The following is a 20757-nucleotide window of genomic DNA, read 5'->3' as shown; positions in this document are numbered from 1 at the left end:
TTACAGTGCCGTGAAAAAAGTATTTCATTACTGCTGTTTTTTTGTCACACTTGCATGATTCAGATCATCAAATAAACTGAGACATTTTAAAGATAACTTAAAGTAATACAAAATGCAGTTTTTAAATGTTGATTTCATTTATTAGGGGGAAAAAGGCTATCCAGACCTGCAAACAAGTTTTTGCGATCACTGGCACTGTGGAAGAGTTTTGGCTCTTTGAGCATCTTTAATTAGATTTAAGTCTGAACTTTGACTAGGCTACTCTAAAACTTTAAGGATACTTTTTGACAGGTCTGTAAATGGCACACAAAGAGTCCTACTGTATGTTCCAAAGGCCTTGGGCTTCCCTAGTTAATTTTTCTGTTAAAACACATTAGTCCTCCTATTCTGTTCGAAACAACTGTTACCCATTTCAAGGTAAAAATATTTCTTGAATATTATCCTTTATCACTTTAAAACATCTCATAACCTCATATTAAGTATAAATCTAATTGTCCATGTTGCACCCTTTATTTCTAATGTTTTCATGTTGATCACAATACAAAAATACAAGCTTTAAAGCAAGATATTTAATAGGTTTATAGCTTCTTAATTTTAATAAATGCAAAGTATTAAAAAAAACATCAACAACATAAATAAGCACAATCGACCCATTGTAGATGCTCACAGTTTTATTAGGATACTAAAAGGGAGTGAGAGAAACACAGAGACATGCTAATTAAACACAGTGCTAACAGGACGTAGAGGATGCTCCCATCTGTGTTGCACAGTTTCGATTATAACATGACATGACATGTTGTGTTAAAAACACAAGAGCAGAGGATCTACAGCCAGCAAGCTATCCTCGCCCTGTAAACACCACCGTCTTAATAGCGCAACATCAACGGAACCCAGTTTAAACAAAACCTTAACAAACCTTTAGTCTTTAGGTTTAACTTTCCACAACCTTAACATATTTACTCACTTCTACGAATTTATCATCTGCATAGAATTTAAATAGATAGCACAGTAACCCCGATACCCTGTCACTGATGGAAATGATTTAGGATTCAAAAGAAGAGCGGAAAAAAACACCCACAATTAAAGCATATTATATTGTTTAAAGTTTTAAAGATAAAGTAATATATGAATTCAACTAAAATTAAAAACTGTCTTATTTTATCAACTACTAATCATTTTATGTAATTCAAAAAGAAAAAGAAAGAAGCAGAATAATTCAGACATAAACCGGTCCCCACTGTAAAACACAGCAGAATTATATGTGTGGTTATTTGTTATTATTTTTTAAAATAGATTTATGAATCAGCGAGCATGCACAGAAATGATCCTTAATAGTAATCTGAACTCTGATCTATATATAGTCATTATGAATTTTGGAGTCTTTAAACCATGTGCGCCCTCTAGTGGCTGACAATGCAAACCTACTCTTTAAAGCATTTTTTTTTTGAGATATAAGGGACTAATTCTAAGTTATAGGTGAAGCGAAAGAGCAGAGAAAACATGAAGACCATCAACTTTTACTGTCACGCTGCTTCATTGCCACATATCAGCATTGTCGCCGTTCTCATGGAAACGGTGCAGATGGTCTGAGTACCTGTAAGGTGGACAATAAAGAAAGAGAGATACATACATGTGATAATATAAAACACTAAAAGGTTTGTAATGAAAATTTGAGCAAAATTTTTTAAAATTTTTTTTTATAATGTTTAGATCTCAAATTTCATGTCAAACCTCAATACACATTAATCTCTTGAGAACAGAATGCCCTCATATGACCACTTGGCATTTTCTCCCAAATACAACAACAACACTCACCTAAAGGAATATTAGGAACACCTGTTCAATTTCTCATTAATGTAATTATCTAATCAACCAATCACATGGCAGATGCTTCAATGCATTTAGGGGTGTGGTCCTGGTCAAGACAGTCTCCTGAACTCCAAACTGAATGTCAGAATGGAAAAAAAAACAGTTTCGAGCGTGGCATGGTTGTTGGTGCCAGACGGGCCGGTCTGAGTATTTCACAATCTGCTCAGTTACTGGGATTTTCACGCACAACCATTTCTAGGGTTTACAAAGAATGCTGTGAAAAGGGAAAAACATCCAGTATGCGGCAGTCCTGTGGGCGAAAATGCCTTGTTGATGCTAGAGATCAGAGGAGAATGGGCCGACTGATTCAAGCTGATAAAAGAGCAACTTTGACTGAAATAACCACTCGTTACAACCAAGGTATGCGGCAAAGGATTTGTGAAGCCACAACACGCACAACCTTAAGGCGGATGGGCTACAACACCAGAAGACCCCACCGGGTACCACTCATCTCCACTACAAATAGGTAAAAGAGGCTACAATTTGCACGAGCTCACCAAAATTTGGACAGTTAAAGACTGAAAAAATGTTGCCTGGTCTGACGAGTCTCGATTTCTGTTGAGACATTCAAATGGTAGAGTCAGAATTTGGCGTAAACAGAATAAGAACATGGATCCATCATGCCTTGTTACCCCTATGCAGGCTGGTGGTGGTGGTGTAATGGTGTGGGGGATGTTTTCTTGGCACACTTTAGGCCCCTTAGTGCCAATTGGGCATCGCTTAAATGCCACGGGCTACCTGAGCATTGTTTCTGACCATGTCCATCCCTTTTTGACCACCATGTACCCATCCTCTGATGGCTACTTCCAGTAGGATAATGCACTGCGTCACAAAGCTCAAATCATTTCAAATTGGTTTCTTGAACATGACAATGAGTCCACTGTACTAAAATGGCCCCCACAGTCACCAGATCTCAACCCAATAGAGCATCTTTGGGATGTGGTGGAACGGGAGCTTCGTGCCCTGGATGTGCATCCCACAAATCTCCATCAACTGCAAGATGCTATCCTATCAATATGGGACAACATTTCTATAGAATGCTTTCAGCACCTTGTTGAATCAGTGCCACGTAGAATTAAGGCAGTTCTGAAGGCGAAAGGGGGTCAAACACCATATTAGTCTGGTGTTCCTAATAATCCTTTAGGCGAGTGTATATACATCCTTGTATGGTCCTAATGGTACTCATATGGGTTCCATTAGGTATAATCATTTTGGCAAATTTTGCCATATTTCCTGGTGGATGAAAGCGTAATATCGATTGACATTTACAGAAGACTTGGAACACAGTACGGATGATGAGACCTAGACCATAGTCCTGACCTCATGTTTCCACATGTTTGGGCCATTAAAGGAGTTCCTGGAGGGCAAGTGTTTCAGACAAGAAGCAGGCAGTCTGATCATGGGTTGGGTATACTGTACTATAAAAACTAATTCTCTATTGAACGACCCCTAGTAAATTACTGGTTAAAAAACAACAACAACAATGTACATATTATGGCCAGTGTGTGAGGAAACACTCACTTCTTAGCACAGTACGCAGCACAGTCACGGCCAATGCTCTCACTCCAGGCTGTTTTATAGAGTACCTAAAACAAACATATCATTTATAAGGTTAACAGATTTAACAGCCATTTGTTACAGAAAGTTGATCAGAAAAAGATCTGTTTTAGAAAGTCTGAATTTTCCTTTTAACAAAATACAAATATAGCAATTAAAGCAGTTTAGCAAGAATAATTTTTTTTTTTTTTAAATAAGACTGCTCCAGCTAGATATTAACTTTATATTAGAACAGAAAGTGTGTTAAAAATGTGTTATAAACTCTGTGCGACCCCAAATCCATTCAGAAGGGATTAGCAAGATAGCAAAAATTGCTAAATCTAGGATCAGGAGGCACATTTTGTAGGAGGAAGAGCTAAACACTACCTTTTTGAAAATCTGTTATTTCTTACAAATCCTAACAGGAAGGGGAAAATTTGCCCAAGTAAAAAAAAAAAAGAAGAAAAAAAAAAGAAAAAGAAAGACAGCTATCTTGCTAGCAAATGTAACACCAGCTGTGCTGCTTTCTAGCTTCTAATGCTAGGCAGTTGAACACCAGCATCTTCTTTAAAAGTATAATATTTTACAGTATACTGTCCATCTAGACATAGCAGACATAGCTGTGGTGCTTGGTATTCACCTTATATTAGAGTTGAAAGTGTGTAAAGTTTATTTCTAAAGAAGCAGAGTTACAGTTTCATTCAGTAATGATTAGCAAGCTAGCAAAGATTGCTAGTAGTACTGTAGGTAGGACAAAAAGCAAAATGTTGTTGCTCATTACAAGCTCGACTTTGTCTCTCTTTTTTTTCTTTAAACCAGAAGCATTTTCAGCCATGTTTTAATAAATATACTGTACTGGAAATGAGTCAGGATTGTGCAATATAGAGTGACATTTTTTCAGCAGGATATATTCTTAATATAAAAAACACAATTTTATTTTATTTTAACTAACTTTACACACATAACTAAGCAATTTTTTTTAAAAGGAGCATATCAGAACATATCAGAAAACCCAAATGCACAGTTTACAGTTACTGTATACACTTTATGTGTGGGAAACACTGCTTTGGGGAAACACAAGACAAATATGAACTATCTCTGAGATTTTGAGGTAATGAGCCACATTTGAGAAGATCGAGAAAACGGCTAAAATCTCATTCAAGTCTCAAAGATTACTCATTCCTGCATATGTGAGTTGCACACAAGACAAATGTAAACTATCTCTGAGATTTAAAGGCAATGAGCCACATTGAGACACCTTTAAGAAGATGCAGAAAACACCCAAATCTCATTCAAGTCTCAAAAGACAGCTCATTTCTGTCTAGAAGACAAAGGAGAGATTAACATGAGATCTCATCTTGGATTTTCTTCGCTATGGGAGGCAGGAAAAGATAAAACCTAACATTCTGAAATGTCTTTTTTTTATTTCTCATATTTTGAGGGGGGAACTAAAGAAACTAAATCTAAAACCCAATCAAAGATACAGTACATAGAAATGTCAGCTGCTTACTAGCTGTGCTTCTTTCTACCTAATGTTAGCTACACTTTAATCTTAGCAAGCAAAAATATCTTGAATATAGTAAACAGTATCTACAAATTTTAACTTAAACTTTAAAAATCTATATACTGTATATTTTCTGTTATAATCTCATATGAAGAGCCTGTGGATAAGTATGACTGGATGAAAGATACTTTAACTTGTTGAGATGAAACGTTAAAGTAACTGTAGAAGCTTTTTTTCTTTTTCTGTTTTTGAACACCGTATCGGCTCCAATGGCTATAATGATGGCGAGCATAAATTTTAGTTATTTTTATTATATTTAAGATGTTCCTTTTTCTAAGAACTTTAAAGTTAAATTTGGATTTACTTGGTTTAAACGTTTTCAAAAGATGTCAACAGGGTAGAACAAGGTCCTCACAGGAGGTAGCTTCTACTAATCCTATAATTTTGCTCTAATCATGGTCCACACCTTTTCTTTCCCTCTAAATCTAAAATCAGCTCATGTTTATGGTTAGTTGATTCACCTCAGAATTATTATCCGACTTAACAGCGCTAACTGTTTGTCTACTCTAATAAACATCTCATAGACGAGAACAATGAGGTAAAAATATCAATTATGGATATTTTAAAGGTAAACCTGTTACTGTTCGGTGCACAAATGATACATCATTATTTAAATGGATCAAAGTTAAAAGCGCTCGCTCGTAGCTAGGCAGGGGTGGTTCTAAACGGGGGCCACAGGGTGGCACCGGCCCTTCCTAAATATGATTCATTTGTATCTGTAGCTGCGTTTTCGATATTCGCAGTATGTGATATGTAGTTCCAGTTGATGGATGAAGGAAAGTGAGCGAAGTGTACTGTATGTGTAGGTCTTTACCAGAAACACCAGGCAATGGAGGAAGAGAGTGTAGAAGAAAGCAATTGTTCTGGCCATCTTGTTGGACAAAATGACACGACCCTGAAATACAGATACATGAGAAATCAGGCATGTTTATTTACTGTATATACTCTATGCATGGTACATCAAACATACAGTAGTGTGTATTTATAGGGGTATAACAATGTACTAATTGGTTAAAGAGCTTTCCTGATGAAAAAGATCGAATCTAAGCTTTGTTTGCTTGAAGAATGAACAAAAATGCTTGACCAAACTTCGCAATTTACATTCATGGACTTTCCATCAGATTGCCTTCATACTGTAATAAGAGTTAACAGATTTCAGCCACCCAATCCACCCATATTGAAGTTTAAAACAACAACAGACTTGAAAACCCCTTCCTATGCTGGGTGATGTGTGTGGGTTTCTAGCTAGTGTTTGTGTAAGACACACCAAGCTGAGGGTAGCCTTGTCCCATGGGCTGAGGCTCAGGTATCGTCTCTGGCGCTCCTAAGGATAAAAATATTGACAAGATGATTAAAGATCATATGGTGGCAAAACGATGTCAGGTATAAACATCAGTCTCTTCTCACCTTCTTGCTGAAGGAGGCAAAAGGGTCGAGCCTCTCCTCATACTGCGAGGAGTAGCGCATCATGGTGTCATCACTGCCTCCGCTCTACATATACAGACACGATTCACAATAAAACTTGACCACAGGCATATGTCTGTACTGGATGGTACATGGTAATTTCACATATGCAGCACATCATTCCTTTAAAGTTCTCCAAAGGTTTCTTTTAAAATAATAATGCAATGCAAGTGTTTCCACAGGATTTAATGAGATGTCAGAGCTGAAGGTCTGCAGACTTACTCTGGTTGGGTAACTCTGCAGGAACTTGATCTTCTCGTACAGTTTGATGTTGTCAGCACGCAGACTGTCCAGCTCCGACTGGAGAGCCTGTAGGGTCTGGTTCAGAGAGCGACTCTCCTGAGAGACAGAGGTAAGTGAGATATGGAGTTTAAGATACACACATTAACATGTACAGACAGAACAGAAGGTGACTAATCGATAGGAGGAAGATAGACACCAACAGATGCAGATAGAACAGAATGCAATGACAGACGTACAGCTTAGATAGAGAGACAACAACAAGATCAAAAGAGTAAAAAAGACAGAGTGAGTGAGTGAGTGTGGACTGTTTTATCGGATTAGAAGGATATCAGTTCTGTAGAAGTCTAGAAGATGTGAGAAATAAGGGGACATGTGGATTGATTTGAGGTTAAAGTGAACCTGACCCAGGGCGCTCGCACGTGGGCTCGAGGAACCGGGGCGCTCGCACGTGGGCTCGAGGAACCGGGGCGCTCGCACGTGGGCTCGAGGAACCGGGGCCCTCGCACGTGGGCTCGAGGAACCGGGGCGCTCGCACGTGGGCTCGAGGAACCGGGGCGCTCGCACGTGGGCTCGAGGAACCGGGGCCCTTGCACGTGGGCTCGAGGAACCGGGGCGCTCGCACGTGGGCTCAAGGAATGAGGGCGCACTTGAACTCGAGGAAAAAGGGCACTCATGGACTCGAGGAATAAGGGTAAAATGGATGGATTTAAGAAATAAGGTTTAAGTGGACTTAAATAAGGGCACACGTGGACCCGGGGAATGAGGGCACAAGTGGACCAGAGGAATGAGGGCACAAGTGGACCAGAGGAATGAGGGCACAAGTGGACCAGAGGAATGAGGGCACAAGTGGACCAGAGGAATGAGCGCACAAGTAGACCAGAGGAATGAGGGCACAAGTGGACTCGAGTAATAAGTGCATGAGTGTAAGGGCACTTACAGCCTCCAGTTCCTGGTTTCGAGCTCGGAATCTCTCTCTCTGGCTAGAGATGATGGACAGCAGAGAATCCATCTGACCCTGGGGAAGCTCAGCCTGAGAAGAGCTGATAACTCCTACACACACACACACACACACACACACACACACACACACACACACACACACACACACACACACACAAACAGATTGTTCAGACTGCTTGCAGTCCATGTGCTGCAGAGTATGTAGTTTGTGTGCTTTACCTGTGAACAGAGCCGTGGCCTCTTTAATAGGCTCAGGGATTCGTTCCATACCACTTAGGTCTGCCCCCTAGTGGACACAAATCACAGGCTTCAGCAACATCACCACTTTCTAATACCTTCTTACATCTCGCGTCACTACTGTCTCCCTCTGAGCTGACTGTGTGGTGTACCTCCGCATCAGGTCGAGCCAGGGAGGACATGGCCTGGATGGTGCTCAGGTCATGCTCCAGTTTAAAGATGAGCTCCTTCTGCTCGGCACTGGTCTTCACTGCAGCTGCAAACTCCACCTGAAGCGCGGTGTAGCGTCCTGTCACACACCCCCCCCCACACACACACACATCATGGTGCATCTATTACATTATCACAGCAATGAATATAACAGTCAGACACATAAAATTCATCAAAGCAATATAATTATACACTCTTTAAGCAACGAATACGTCCTGTGTACCACTCACCTGTAGTGAGGATCTATTTTAAATGATTGATTCTACAAACACTTGGAGGGGGAAAAAGAGATGGAACAGGTTTCGCTGTGCAGATATTACCCAAAGAGACACCAAGCATTATTCATTATGAACTTTGTGTTATGAGTTTCTTGCTTTTATTAGTACAGTTCAATCACTTTTTTAGTACCACATACACAGCAAGGTGTTTCATGAGGAATACATGAGGTCTCTCAGCCTCTAAAAAAAAAAAGTGTTTTATTGATTGCACTTGTAGGGGAAAGCAGTAACAGCAGAAAATAAAACCAACATTGTAATCTGTTAAGTGGAGTCAGAGAGTCCATGACCTTTTCATTCCGTTACGGCGATGAAAACCACGGCCGGAATTGTACCGTAAGGCACTTATTACTGAATTTGACTTAGCATTTGGATCAAATCTTAACAAAGACCTATTTAAATGGATCTTAGAAATAAAACAACAGCAACAACAAAAAACAGACTATTATTGTACGTGTAAATGTTGCATCTGATTTTTGAAAAGTTGGAATAAATCCGTCATGAAACGCTTTGTGAACTTTTCGTTGGTGAACCTTTTGTTTCTCGCAGTGCAAAACTACCGAGTACTGAGAGCATTTGCAATGAGCCAGTTGCATATTTTACCCTAAATTATTAAACATAACGTTCAAGGAAGGAGATTATTATACTGTACCCAGCTTTTACACCGTTTCACTAAAAATATTCTAGTTTTTCATTTTCGTAAAACCCAGAATTTGGGCTCCATATTTTGCTTTTTAAACAAGTCACACTCTACACGACTATTCACTTTAGATTCCTCAACATTACCTCATACATGTATAAGACTGTTAAATCTGTAACACTTAGTGCGTTTACATGGATGCTAATATTCCACTAATAATCTGAATAACTGCCCAATCAGAAAGTAAACACCTCAGTCTGATCGGATCCAGCTAGACCAGAGCGGATTTTCAATTTGAATGAAGCGGGTAGTGTATACTGTTTCATTTGATCTGATCGTTTTAGTTCGATATATATACTGCTGCGCTTTTTTTTTTTTTTACCCCATATGCAGGGTAATATTAGGTGATGTATAAATTTTTGCTTCTATTCCTGATCAGTGAACTTGGTAAGAAATGACTCTATATGTCCAGTCATTACTTTGATCAAAATGGTCTCTGGCTAAGGAAGGAGCGCTAATTGGCTCACATTTTATATACAGTAAAGAATCTAACCAATTACAGATGATCTTCTTAATGATCGTAATGCAAAAGGCGAGATTTATGGGAAAAGACAGGAAGACTAACATAACCTTTTCCAAGTTAAAGGAAAATACTACTTTTTCTTTTATTTCCGGCAGATTAAATGTTTCACAGCAAGCAAAGAATAAACGCACGTTTTGTCGGATCATCACCCAACTAAAGAGTAAAGTTGGAATCTCTAATCGGAATAACTTCAATCAGATTAAAGAAATATCGTCCATGTAAACGTAACTACCTACTGTACAGATTGTTTTTTAGAAGAGGAAAGCAAAATCATATCCATAGCATTAAAATATTGAAAGTGATGTAATATACCCTTGTATTTTTAACGTTCCAATATTTAGACACCGTTTCCATGTTCCATAGCCACCAGAAATCGTGAAAAAGTGTGCATCAGAGAAAGGGAAAGAAAAAAATAAATAATAAAAAAGACGGACCACAAGCCATGTGTGTTTGTATAAAAGATATTTACTTCAATTATCACACCTAGGGTGCTAGTGAATAATAATAATCATAATAACAATAATAATACATTGTGAAGATTTCTTACAGTGATATTGCTTCTCCATATTGTATAAGGGACTGTCTTACAGTGCTGAGAACAGACTACATAACACACTAAAAAAAAAAAAAAAAAAATACGGGAAAAAAATAAATCTCCAACAAAAGGTCAGAAAATAAAAGAAGGTGAAATCAAATCCCGGACCTAACCCGAGGCGAGGCTGGGAGATGAGCGAAGAGAGGAGAAAGGCAGTACAAGTTTCAAAAACGCTCATGCAGACCGAAGTGACGAGGTCACACTGAAACACACGGGTGGAGTTCGGGAAGATCGCGTATTCTTTTGAAGTGTCACGATAAAGTCAGGGGGAAAGTGGTGATTCAGCGGGGTCTACGTTCAGAGGTATGACGGGATTGCTTCGCAGAATCAGTCTATTCCGGGTCTATGGCACCGTAACTAGTGGAAAGCATGAGGAACAAAACACTTAAACACTTGTATAAGAGCAAAACTGAAAGTCAGCGAGCGTCTGGAACGCTCCACACACACACACACACATGACCTAACGCCTAGTGCTGACTCGTGAGTTTGGGGCAACCATGTACAGTATGTGTGTGCGTGTGTGTATTTGTGTGTGTGTGTGTGTGTGTGTGTGCACCCAAACTGGAGCCAGACTAACAAATCGCACCTGCGATACAAACCTTAGAATTACGGATGTCTATTTATGATTGAGTGAGAAAGAACGCCGAGAAACGTCGGCGTCTCAAAACTTCAATGTGAAGTCGCAATTCGATGAAGCGAAAGTTAAGAGCTGAGACAGGTCAATAGTGTGAAAGGGAAAGTAAAATGGCAAAAAAAGAAAAGAACAAACACAAAGAAGTATATACACATCCTACGTCGAGACACACAGACCTCAACAGAGTCTCAGGGAACGTCTGACATAATCTTAGTATTTGGCATGATCCGTATCCGTATGCGTATCTGTCTCACACACACACGAAAAAAAAAAAAAAAAAACGAAAAGTTGTCCAACCTTCTAAAAATTTCTCAAAAATCTTCTCCATATCATGATCTGATAAAGTTTGTACATCTCATTACAGATACTATACATAAAAAGTAAGCAGTCATGTTTTTTTTTGTTTTTTTTTAAAAATGATTTTTAATGTTTTTTTTTGGGGGGGGGGACCGTGTCATAAACCCGTTCGTAGTGAGTGCTTATCAAACGCTGATGGACAAAATAAAAACAAAAATCCCCGTAACTAATATCCGAGGGGGCTTTGGGGCCTCTGGCACTTTAAGGCTGGGTGTGGGTGTGGCCCCAAATCCCCCGCCCTCCACTTTTTTTTTTCTTCGTTTGCTTGTTTTTTTATGTCAGTCCTGATATAATCCCACCCCTGATAATAAAGAAGTAGTGTCCCAGCTTTCCAAAGCTTCAGCTGAAAAACCGTCCTTTAGAAAAACCACTAGAAATCTGGCAGGGTGGCTTGAAGTAGTAAAGTGATCAAAGGTGACGAGCCACAAAATGGCCGATAAGTAGAGTTAGGTTTTATTATTATTATTTTAATTTTTTTTTTTTTACGTCTCTCTACGTCATTTTTTTTTTTAATTTAATACAAATGACTAACTGTAATCTCTGAAACAACTTCTTACAAAATGCTTTTGTAACCCGGATCAAACATGATGACCGATGGCGCGAGAACGAAGTTTCACGCCTGCGTACAATTTCATAAACGACTCGTGGATGAAAAATATCATGAATCCAGTTAGCAGCAAAGACTACAATTCCCACCAACCCACATGATCCGAGGGAACTCTAAACTAGCGCGCTATTTTTTCAAAGTTATAGCAAATTAATAGTTTTGTTCCCCCCCTCTTAAAAAAAAAAAAAAGCATGTGCATCCTCTACACTTTATGATTTGGGATAATAGACATAGTCATGACGTAATAAATTGACACGTTAGTCCTAAAGCTTATTCATATTACGAAAAAATAAAAATAAAAAGGTGTAAGTGAATCGTTTCTAATGCTTCAAATGAACGTTATAACTTAAAACAATCCATAAACGTAAAACTCTGACCAGTTACACGACTCGGCGTGTCTTCGCGTCCCAGTGATTCCGTTCAGTTCTGAAGAATCCACTTCATATCGAGTACAAAAACAACGGAGGCTCGTTTGTCCTGATAAAGAAGCCAGTGTTGTCACGTGCACTTCCGCTACAAAAAAAAAAATCTTTTAAAATAAAAACAAACCCACACGACAAGAGCACCAACAAGAACAGCTCGACACACGGTACGATATGTCTCGGTAAAATCTGTACAACCTTTGCATGGTGGTGTATAGAATCTCTGATTTATTTCGGTAGAAAAATAACAGTTCATTCTTGAATTCATAAAATGCGCTCGTAAGAAATTCACTATTCGCTCTGGAGGCCAACGAGACGATGAAAGCGATGGGCGGAGCTAAAATTCGGGAAAAACTCGAGTAGGCATGCACCAGGCGCGTGGATACTTTCGAATGTCGCGGATGCCTTGTTTCTCAGCTTGTTTCTTAGGGGCAGAATTTGCACGACAGCTCGTTTTAGGTTCCTAATTTTGAAAATAAAATCGGTGCGTTGTTATAAAAATAGGGATGCATCGGTACAGTACTGTAGTGACATCGTGCATGTGTAATTTGCGCTCGTGAATGAAGCGATTCGATGTTCAACGATTTGATGTTGTTGCTTTAACGAACTTTAACACCAATCTGCAAAAGTAGCTAAACCAACAACTTGATAAAGCTATAAAGTTGATCGGGTTTAAGTGTCTTTTTATTATATAGAGAAGGTAAGGTGCGTAAAAATGAGCTCGTGGTGCCGCGGATTGCGTGCGAGGAAACTGCTGATTAGCGGCTCAGTTCAGCGAGCACCGAGACCCTGATGCAGCATAGCCTCGCTCCTCCAATCGCAGGAGGGTCTATCGTATCTGGCTCCGCCCACTTTTTACGCTCTCCTTCACCAAAAAGTTTTTTGAAAAGAAAAAAGTATTGGCATGGTGCTAATTTGGTGATAATTTCTGTACCAGCGCTTACATGCACGATCTTCATCTGAAAAACAAACCACAAAAGCATCGATGCCTCCCTTTTTATAAATGAATATATCGCAATTTCTAATTAAATCTGAGTACGTGCCTCTCTTTGAAAGTTTAAAACTTAATAAACGACTTCAAAAGAATGAAATGCCCTGATAAAAAATAAGCAGTAGCGCATTTTAATATTTTTTTTTGCAAGCGTCTGATCCACACGCTGAGAGCTGGCGTTCTTTACACAATGAAAGAACTTCCTTGGATTATTGAAAAGCTCCTCAGTGTGTACCTTCTAAAAAAAAAAACGAAAAAAAAACCTGGATCAGCGCCTTGTGTAACGAAAGAAAGAAAGAAAGGAAGGAGTAGAAATTAAACGATTCGCGTAACAGCAGTTGGGTTCTTTGATACAAGGAGCTTCGCCGTTGAATCTTTTGAGGTTTTCGTTATTTTTATTTGAAATGAAAAGAAACGAACGAACGCATGAAATCGTTTTTTTTCTCCCTGCTCTTAGCCTGAGCTCAAGTTAAGGAGGGAGTAAAACCGATCGAAAACAGGGAAGAAGCGGTAACGTGATGATTAAGGAAACAAAAAAAGAAAATCATGATAAATTGTTGACCTGATAGATGCGCTCGCATGCACACAATAAACCCGTTTTAGTACAGTATTTGGTTTCTTTGAAAAGAGCTGCTGTAAAGGATTCTCTCTCTTTCTCTTTTTTTTTGTTTCCCCCCTGAAAAAAAAAAAAAAGAAGACAAAACAGCAGATGAAATCATGGGTCTGAATTCTTCATTGAATCACGTAACAGAAAAGCAGGACGAAGAAAAAAAAACAAAACAAAACTTCAACACGGGTCCGTTCAAGTCACTTAAACTCAGTGTTCTTATCAGTGTATGAATAACTTCGCATCATAAGATAAAACTAAATCTCTTCCACTGACCAGTCAGTACAAAACAACGACACGCAATGGTGAAAAGAATATAATAATAAAATCAGCCTCGAGCACCAAGAAAAGGGAAAAGTCCAACCATACATAATTCAGTAAATCTGTGAAACCTGGAGGATTCGATCGGACGTGTGAAAGCCCTAAAGGAAGTGCGGGCGCAGAAAGCTTTCCGAGCGAACCGATAAAATGTTAAAGACAGGAGGAGAGAACTTGATGTTTGTGCTTTTGAGGGCAGAATCGAAAAAGAAGAGAAAAAAAAAAAAAGACGAACAGGAAAAGAAGATTAAAAGAAAAAAAAAAAAAAGTGCAGGGTTGAGTACTGAGCCTTCTCATCCAGACGGATGAAACGGATGACGATTAGTGTTTCTAGGTTTTAAAAACCAGATTAATGAATTAAAATGGAAATGTAACAGTTAGTGTTTTCTTAGTTTTATAGTAACACTATAAACTATTGAATTGCTACGTAGCTGATGAAATGTGAGAAGGCACTCGAGACACGTGGAGCTCAGGGAACTCGCCATGCCTCAGCTTCCAGGAGACGACTTCGAACAAAATTACAATTTTTTTTCTTAAAAATTAAGAAACCTATCCTCAGACTTGGGTTACTTTTTAGTCCTGACTCTTGTGTAGATTGTGCTTTATTTTAACGGGATTTTTCTGTGCAATCCGGAAGTGCTTTAGCTACAAATCGGACCTCGTGATCGTTACTCGAAGGACGAGTAAAAGACGGACGAGCGCTTTCAGTCTGGAACTTGCGAGGCAATGAGATTGATGCGGACGTGGGTTTATAACCTTGGATTTATAGTTCCATATAATATGATGGTAATTGCATTACCATGTCGAAAATTAAGAATGAAGAAATTATAAAAACAGAAGCACTGAGTGCGGCGTGAACGCGCAGACGTGATCAATGAGAAAGAGGCAGCCTTTGGCTCCATTTTTTGTGTGTGTGTGTGTGTGTGTGAAAGGCAAATCGCAGTGTGCTGCTGCTTTAAGTGCTCGCAAAGACGATTCGTCGAGCCTGTAAAAAGGGCTTCGCGAAGTTTGCAATAATCTCAACGGCAGTGTCATCTGGACTCTAACTCTCACAGTTCAACAAATTTCTATGGGCTAAAATTGCTCCGCTACTTTAACGTTTTTTTTTTTTCTCCTTTAAAAAAACTTCGTCTTTGTGCTTTGAAAGCGACTTATATTTAAAAAAAAATCTAATTACACATTTGAGCAGTTAAGAGTTAAGGGCCTTGCTCAGGGGCCCAACAGGGACAACTTTGTGGTTGTGGGATTTGAACCTGGGACCTTCTGAACCGTAGAGTCCAATGCCTTGGATTGGAGCCTCACTACTAATTTACCACCTAAAAGTGTGACATGGAGAAATAGGCGTCCTACCGTACATTTCTAACATTTTCTGGTCTCCTTTTGCTGAATCTCAGGTCCTGTTTTTAACAGCTCTTGTCCTTTTTTGTTTGTTTGTATAAGAAATTAGAACATTTAATTAGAAGGCGTGTCCAAACCTTTGATTTATACACCTTTGATAACATCAAACTGTGTATTAATGCGCTTATTTTTAAACCAATAAACACAATCAATCCACACAGCTACTGTCCGGTCCATGGGATTCTCTAATCCTTACTTATGTTGCTTAGCAACCAAAGTCTACTGGCAATAGAACATGTTGCATAAGGGAAAATGAATTAGTGGGAATATTACACATAATTAATCTAACTACTTTCTAAACAGTATATATATATATATATATATATATATATATATATATATATATATATATATATATATATATATATATACACACACATATACACTGTATAACCACTAGAGGGCATTATTACACATGTTAACATCACTATAACAACCTCGAGCCAGCTTAAAGCTTTACTTCATATTATTCCATAATTTTTTGTGACGAATTTAAATATTACTGCAAATAAATATTTTCGAAACGCTGAAATTCTTACGACCTTTTTCCTATTTAACAATGTGCGGATCTCACTTTTAATTATACGACTTTATAGTGTAGGTTTACTCGGTAGAATAAAACCGGTGTTTTTTTTTTTTAATGCATCCAAATGCTACAAAATCTCCTAGGGAGCGCTAATGATTATCGTAATGAGTCGCATTAAATATCAAATGTAAATAAAAGAAGCACAAACACCAAGCCCTCGTGTCCTAGTCAGAACTTAATGCTGAAATAGTGCAGACTTTTCATAGAAGCAAATGTGTGGGCTGCAAGAAAAAAAAAAGAAAACATTAACATGCACCAAACATCTGAGAGGGATCCAATCAGTCCACACACACACTCTCACACACTCTCACACACACAAAGAGTCACTGATTATCCGCAGTGTCCAGAACACAAGAATGAGGGGAGACCACGTTCTCTGAAGCGCAGAGACAGAAACGCCAGTGTACACAGGGCCTGAGAGGTACGAAACACGCTCGCCAACACACGAGGGAAAAAAAAAGAAGAAGAAAGGACGAAAGAAACTCGAAGGCAGATTCCCAAACAAGTCGAAAACGAGATCAGTACATCAGAGAGGATATAAAAAGAGACGCGATGCTTCGTACTACGTGAGAAAGTAAAAGAGCAACAAAATCGATAAAATCAGATAAACGTTATCAATAACAACAACAACGACAAAAAAAATTAAAAGTGAACAGCTATTAGTCAGCCATTAAATGCCATCGTGATCGCTCTGAAGTGACATCATTAGAATCCGACGTAATATAAACGAGTTCAAATAATCTGCAGAATTCATTAATATACAAACGTATGAGAACTAAATCTTGTAAATATTACCCAATACTGCCGGCAGTCTAAAATCAGTCTAAAATTAGATTAAAAAAAAAAAAAAAACACAACAAAAAAACGTGTAACTTGCCCTCTTATAAACCAATACACAATAATAATAATTAATATAATAACAATAAAAAAAAATCGTAAAAACAAAAACACACAGCACCTACTGTATAAATAAGCCAAATAAACTCGTAACTCTATATGATGCTTAAGGATATGGCGATGAAAAACAATCCGGAAACAAAAACAAAAATAAAGGAAATAAAATCCGCTACTTCATTAGAAGCCTAACGATAATGAGCTTATGAGAAGAGAGGAAGTGGGGCAGTTTTGCACTCTAGATGTGTTGGTGTGTGTGTGTGTGTGGGGACATACTGAGACACACACACACACACACATTTGTGTAGAGACAGTACAGAAGGGAGGCAGTGGATTGGCAGGCACTGAGAGCTTGTTTGGGGTTCGAGAGGTTCGAGCGGTGTCTTCACACACTGCGTCTCCTCGTTAAGAAAGCAAGAAGGAAGATGAAACGAACGAAAGCGCCAAAATATGCTGCACAGATACCGTCTTCTTTTTTTCTCTTTGAAAAAAAAAATATTAATAACAATAATTTGGTTGGAGCACTTATCAATTCGTTTACGCGAGGAAGAAATGCGTCCGCTTTGAATAAAGAGATATGAAGCAATACTTTGGTATCACGTACTTGGTGCTAGCGTGTGCTCGATCCGAACGCCGCGTCTAACGTAACAGGACTTTTGGGAACTCTTTTCGGGTACCCTTTAAAGAAAGAAGGAGGAAGGAGGGAGAAAAAAAAAAATCCTTAAAACCCGATTCTCGCCTGCAGCACGGCCGGATAGCGGAGTGTAGGACTGTATGGTGTTGCATGTCATTTTCTTCCATTTTTTTGTTTAGTTTATTTTCATTTAAAGTGAACTGTGCATCTCTTGGCGACGTCAGAGGAAAGAAAAAACTTAAAAATCAACCCCTCGGCGAAGATTTTAACAGTACCGCTTGAATCTGATGAGTACAGTACTACAACCGCACGATCCTCTAGTCCTCGATCCGTTCCTGCAACAGACGCGACGAAATGTGATTCGCGTTTTTTTTCTTCTTCTTACTTAAACGTGATCGGATGTGGCGTGAACCGTGCCGTTAAAGCTGTGAAGTCGATGTGCACTACAGGAGTTCTACATGACGAAATATCACTACGTCACCTACCACGATATAGTCTCGTGTTATTTTTTTTTTGTTAGGTTTTTTTTTTTTTGTGTGTACGTCTGTCATATTATTATATTTTTCCTCCGCTCTAAACCTTGCATCTTAATTTCATCGATGTACAAAAATTTTGATTTTTTTTTCATTTGTTTTGTTTTTAGTTTTTCCCCCCTTTAAAGATTTAAAACACTTTTTTTTTTTTTTTTAAAGGTTAATTCCCACTTTCGTGAAAAAAAAAAAAAGTGTGTATTTTGGATCTTTTTTTTTTCCCCTTTTCTTTTTGTCCTTTAGAGTCAATAGACTGTGCAATCTCTTAGTGGCAACCGAATTGCGAAATATATATATTTATATATATATAAATTTCATTTTATATATATATATATAGAAAACCTTGTTCTTCATTAGAGGACTTCCTCATAGCGAAAGAAAAAAAAGAAAGAAAGAAAGATAAAGGAGGTGAAGAAACGCAGGAGGTCCTCAGCCATTAGATGGCGGGTGTAAAAGGAAGGAGAGACGGGAAATGTGAGGACGAACTTCCGATCCCCTTCCTTCAGTAACTTCTTTTTTTTTTTTTTTTGTTCTCAATCCTCTTGTTTTTCAGCCAGAAGTAATGGAGTAGGTTAAAAATGTTACACGCGCACGCCGATTACGAAACATTAAACTAAATAAAAAAAATAATAAAACAACCAAAATAAAAAAAAAAGGCATAAAGAAAAGAAGTGTAACAGTAACAGTGTGAAGAATCAGAGCTCGGAGTCTGTGCGCACTTTGAGGCAAGTGTGCTGATCCTCCCCTTGAAGTGTGCCTTAGAAGGAAAGAGCCCTAGATGCGAGAGGCAGCTTAATGCTGAGTTCGGGGTCGGTTTGTCAGGGCGCCGTGGCCGACGGGAGACGGCTAAGTGCTTCATCTCGGTACAAGAATCCGGAACCATCCGCTTCCTTTTCTTATGCACTTGTTTGTCCTCCTCTTCAAAAACAAAAAAATCATCAAAGTCTCATGGCCGCACTTGACTTTGGCTATACCCTCAGGAGGTAAGCGTGTCCCCTCCTAGGTCAGACTGGGAATATATCGGGGAGGGTGTGTGTGTGTGTATTTGAGTGTGTTGGTTTGTGTAGGGGTGTGTTTGAGAGAGAGAGAGAGAGAGAGTGTATAAGGAGGACTCAGATCTCCCATTCGGACGGCTCCTCTTTGCTGGCGGCTTTCTCCAGCCTGTGGATGATGTTATTGAGGTTGGCGGCTTTCTTTATGCGCAGGCTGTTGTCCTTGGGGTTGCGCGCGAAGCCGAACAGGCCGAGGGACGAGGTGCCGCCCTGGTGCCCGCTGGTGCCAGGCCCTTCGGCGGCTGAGGTAGAGGGGTCGCTAGGGGTCGGCGAGCTGGACGGAGTAGGCTCCTTGGGCATGTCCTCAAACCCGGGTAGGGGCTTTTCATCGCTTGGGGCGTCCTGTCGCCCATCGGTGGCTCCGTCCGAATCCGTGCCGTCGCACCCGTCGCCTAATTTTCCAGCCTGGACTGACGGGGAGCCACCTTCGCCTGCGGAAGCTGAGCCTGAGCCTGCAGCCTGGATCTCCTCGATAAAGAGCTCACGACGGATACGAGACCTGGACAGAGAGAGAGAGACAGAGATTAGGGATTAATACTTTATATATCTAAGTGCAGAGAACATCATTAGGCAGGAAATGGATTAGACGGATAAAATGATGGACTAAAGGAAAGCAGGTACAAACAGGGGACAAGTGAAAAAGAGAGACAGAATGAAGGATAGACAAAAAGAGATATAGAAATACAGAAAGTTACAAAATGATTAAGAGACAAAGAGTAGTAAAGGGACTTGCAATGATGGAAGAAAGGAGGTAAATTTATGGAAAGAATGAGGGATGGAGCGCTGTATAGAAAGAGACGCACAGATGGAGGGATGTTTGGACAGAGGAATAAATCCGCAATTAAAGGTGGAGGAACGTACTGATGGATGAACAGAGAATAATGGATGTAATTAAGTAAGAATGTATCGATTGAGGAATGTTCACGTATGGAGGAATGAATGAGGAATGATTGATGGAGAGAAAGAAAAGAATGATGGATGTCGGATCTGATTGGTCCGAAGGTGTACATGTTTTCTTTTCCCTCCACCCCCCTACAGGAGCTCGGGTAGTTCCGGCTGTAACTCTTAATATTTAATGCTCTCATTGCAACGTCCTTGTTTCTATAGCAACGGGTCGTACACAGGCACGTGTAGGGCACACGCGCCGCGCAACCCAAGATTAATAATATAGGGATTTTACAGTACATGGACGCTGATCTGATCTGATAAGCATTTGATTAGAATATAAGTTTAAATACAAGATGTGTGTAAAGCGGTTCTGCTCAATGTAAGGTGTTTAATCTTGCCGGAAATATAACAAGAGAAGAAGAAGTATGTTTCCTGCAGATTAGGTCAGGCTTCCAATAAATCTTTTGTAATAAATCCTGCCTTCTGAGTTATGATTGATTACAAGAATTCTGTCTCATCTGTGATTGGTTGAGTCAATGAGCCGATCAGTGTTCACGTGACACGTTTTTTTTTCTGATTATCTCCATTATTAGAGGAACATAGTGATGGGGAGTTTAAATCATTTCTTTCAATCGGTTCTTTGAATCTCATTCAGCAAAAAAA

At 39.3% G+C, this 20757-nt stretch overlaps 1 protein-coding gene across 1 annotated transcript in view; it reads right to left on the bottom strand.

Annotated features, from left to right (window-relative positions):
• Positions 1–653: 653 nt before the first annotated feature.
• cux1b (cut-like homeobox 1b) overlaps positions 654–20757 on the bottom strand; it is a 162346-nt gene continuing 142242 nt past the window's right edge. Inside the window, exons 15-23 of the mRNA XM_053487087.1 lie at positions 8026–8162; positions 7856–7922; positions 7614–7726; positions 6656–6772; positions 6377–6460; positions 6237–6293; positions 5784–5864; positions 3391–3455; positions 654–1594 (exon numbers count right to left, since the gene is read on the bottom strand). Coding sequence (XP_053343062.1) covers positions 1534–1594; positions 3391–3455; positions 5784–5864; positions 6237–6293; positions 6377–6460; positions 6656–6772; positions 7614–7726; positions 7856–7922; positions 8026–8162 — 782 coding nt within the window. The 3' untranslated portion in view covers positions 654–1533. The remainder of the gene's footprint in view (positions 1595–3390; positions 3456–5783; positions 5865–6236; positions 6294–6376; positions 6461–6655; positions 6773–7613; positions 7727–7855; positions 7923–8025; positions 8163–20757) is intronic.

This window comes from Clarias gariepinus, chromosome 25 (assembly GCF_024256425.1).
Source record: "Clarias gariepinus isolate MV-2021 ecotype Netherlands chromosome 25, CGAR_prim_01v2, whole genome shotgun sequence".
NCBI classification, from domain to species: Eukaryota; Metazoa; Chordata; class Actinopteri; order Siluriformes; family Clariidae; genus Clarias; species Clarias gariepinus.
The sequence above is the reverse complement of the archived record's forward strand: the minus strand, read 5'-3'. Positions and strand labels throughout refer to the sequence as shown.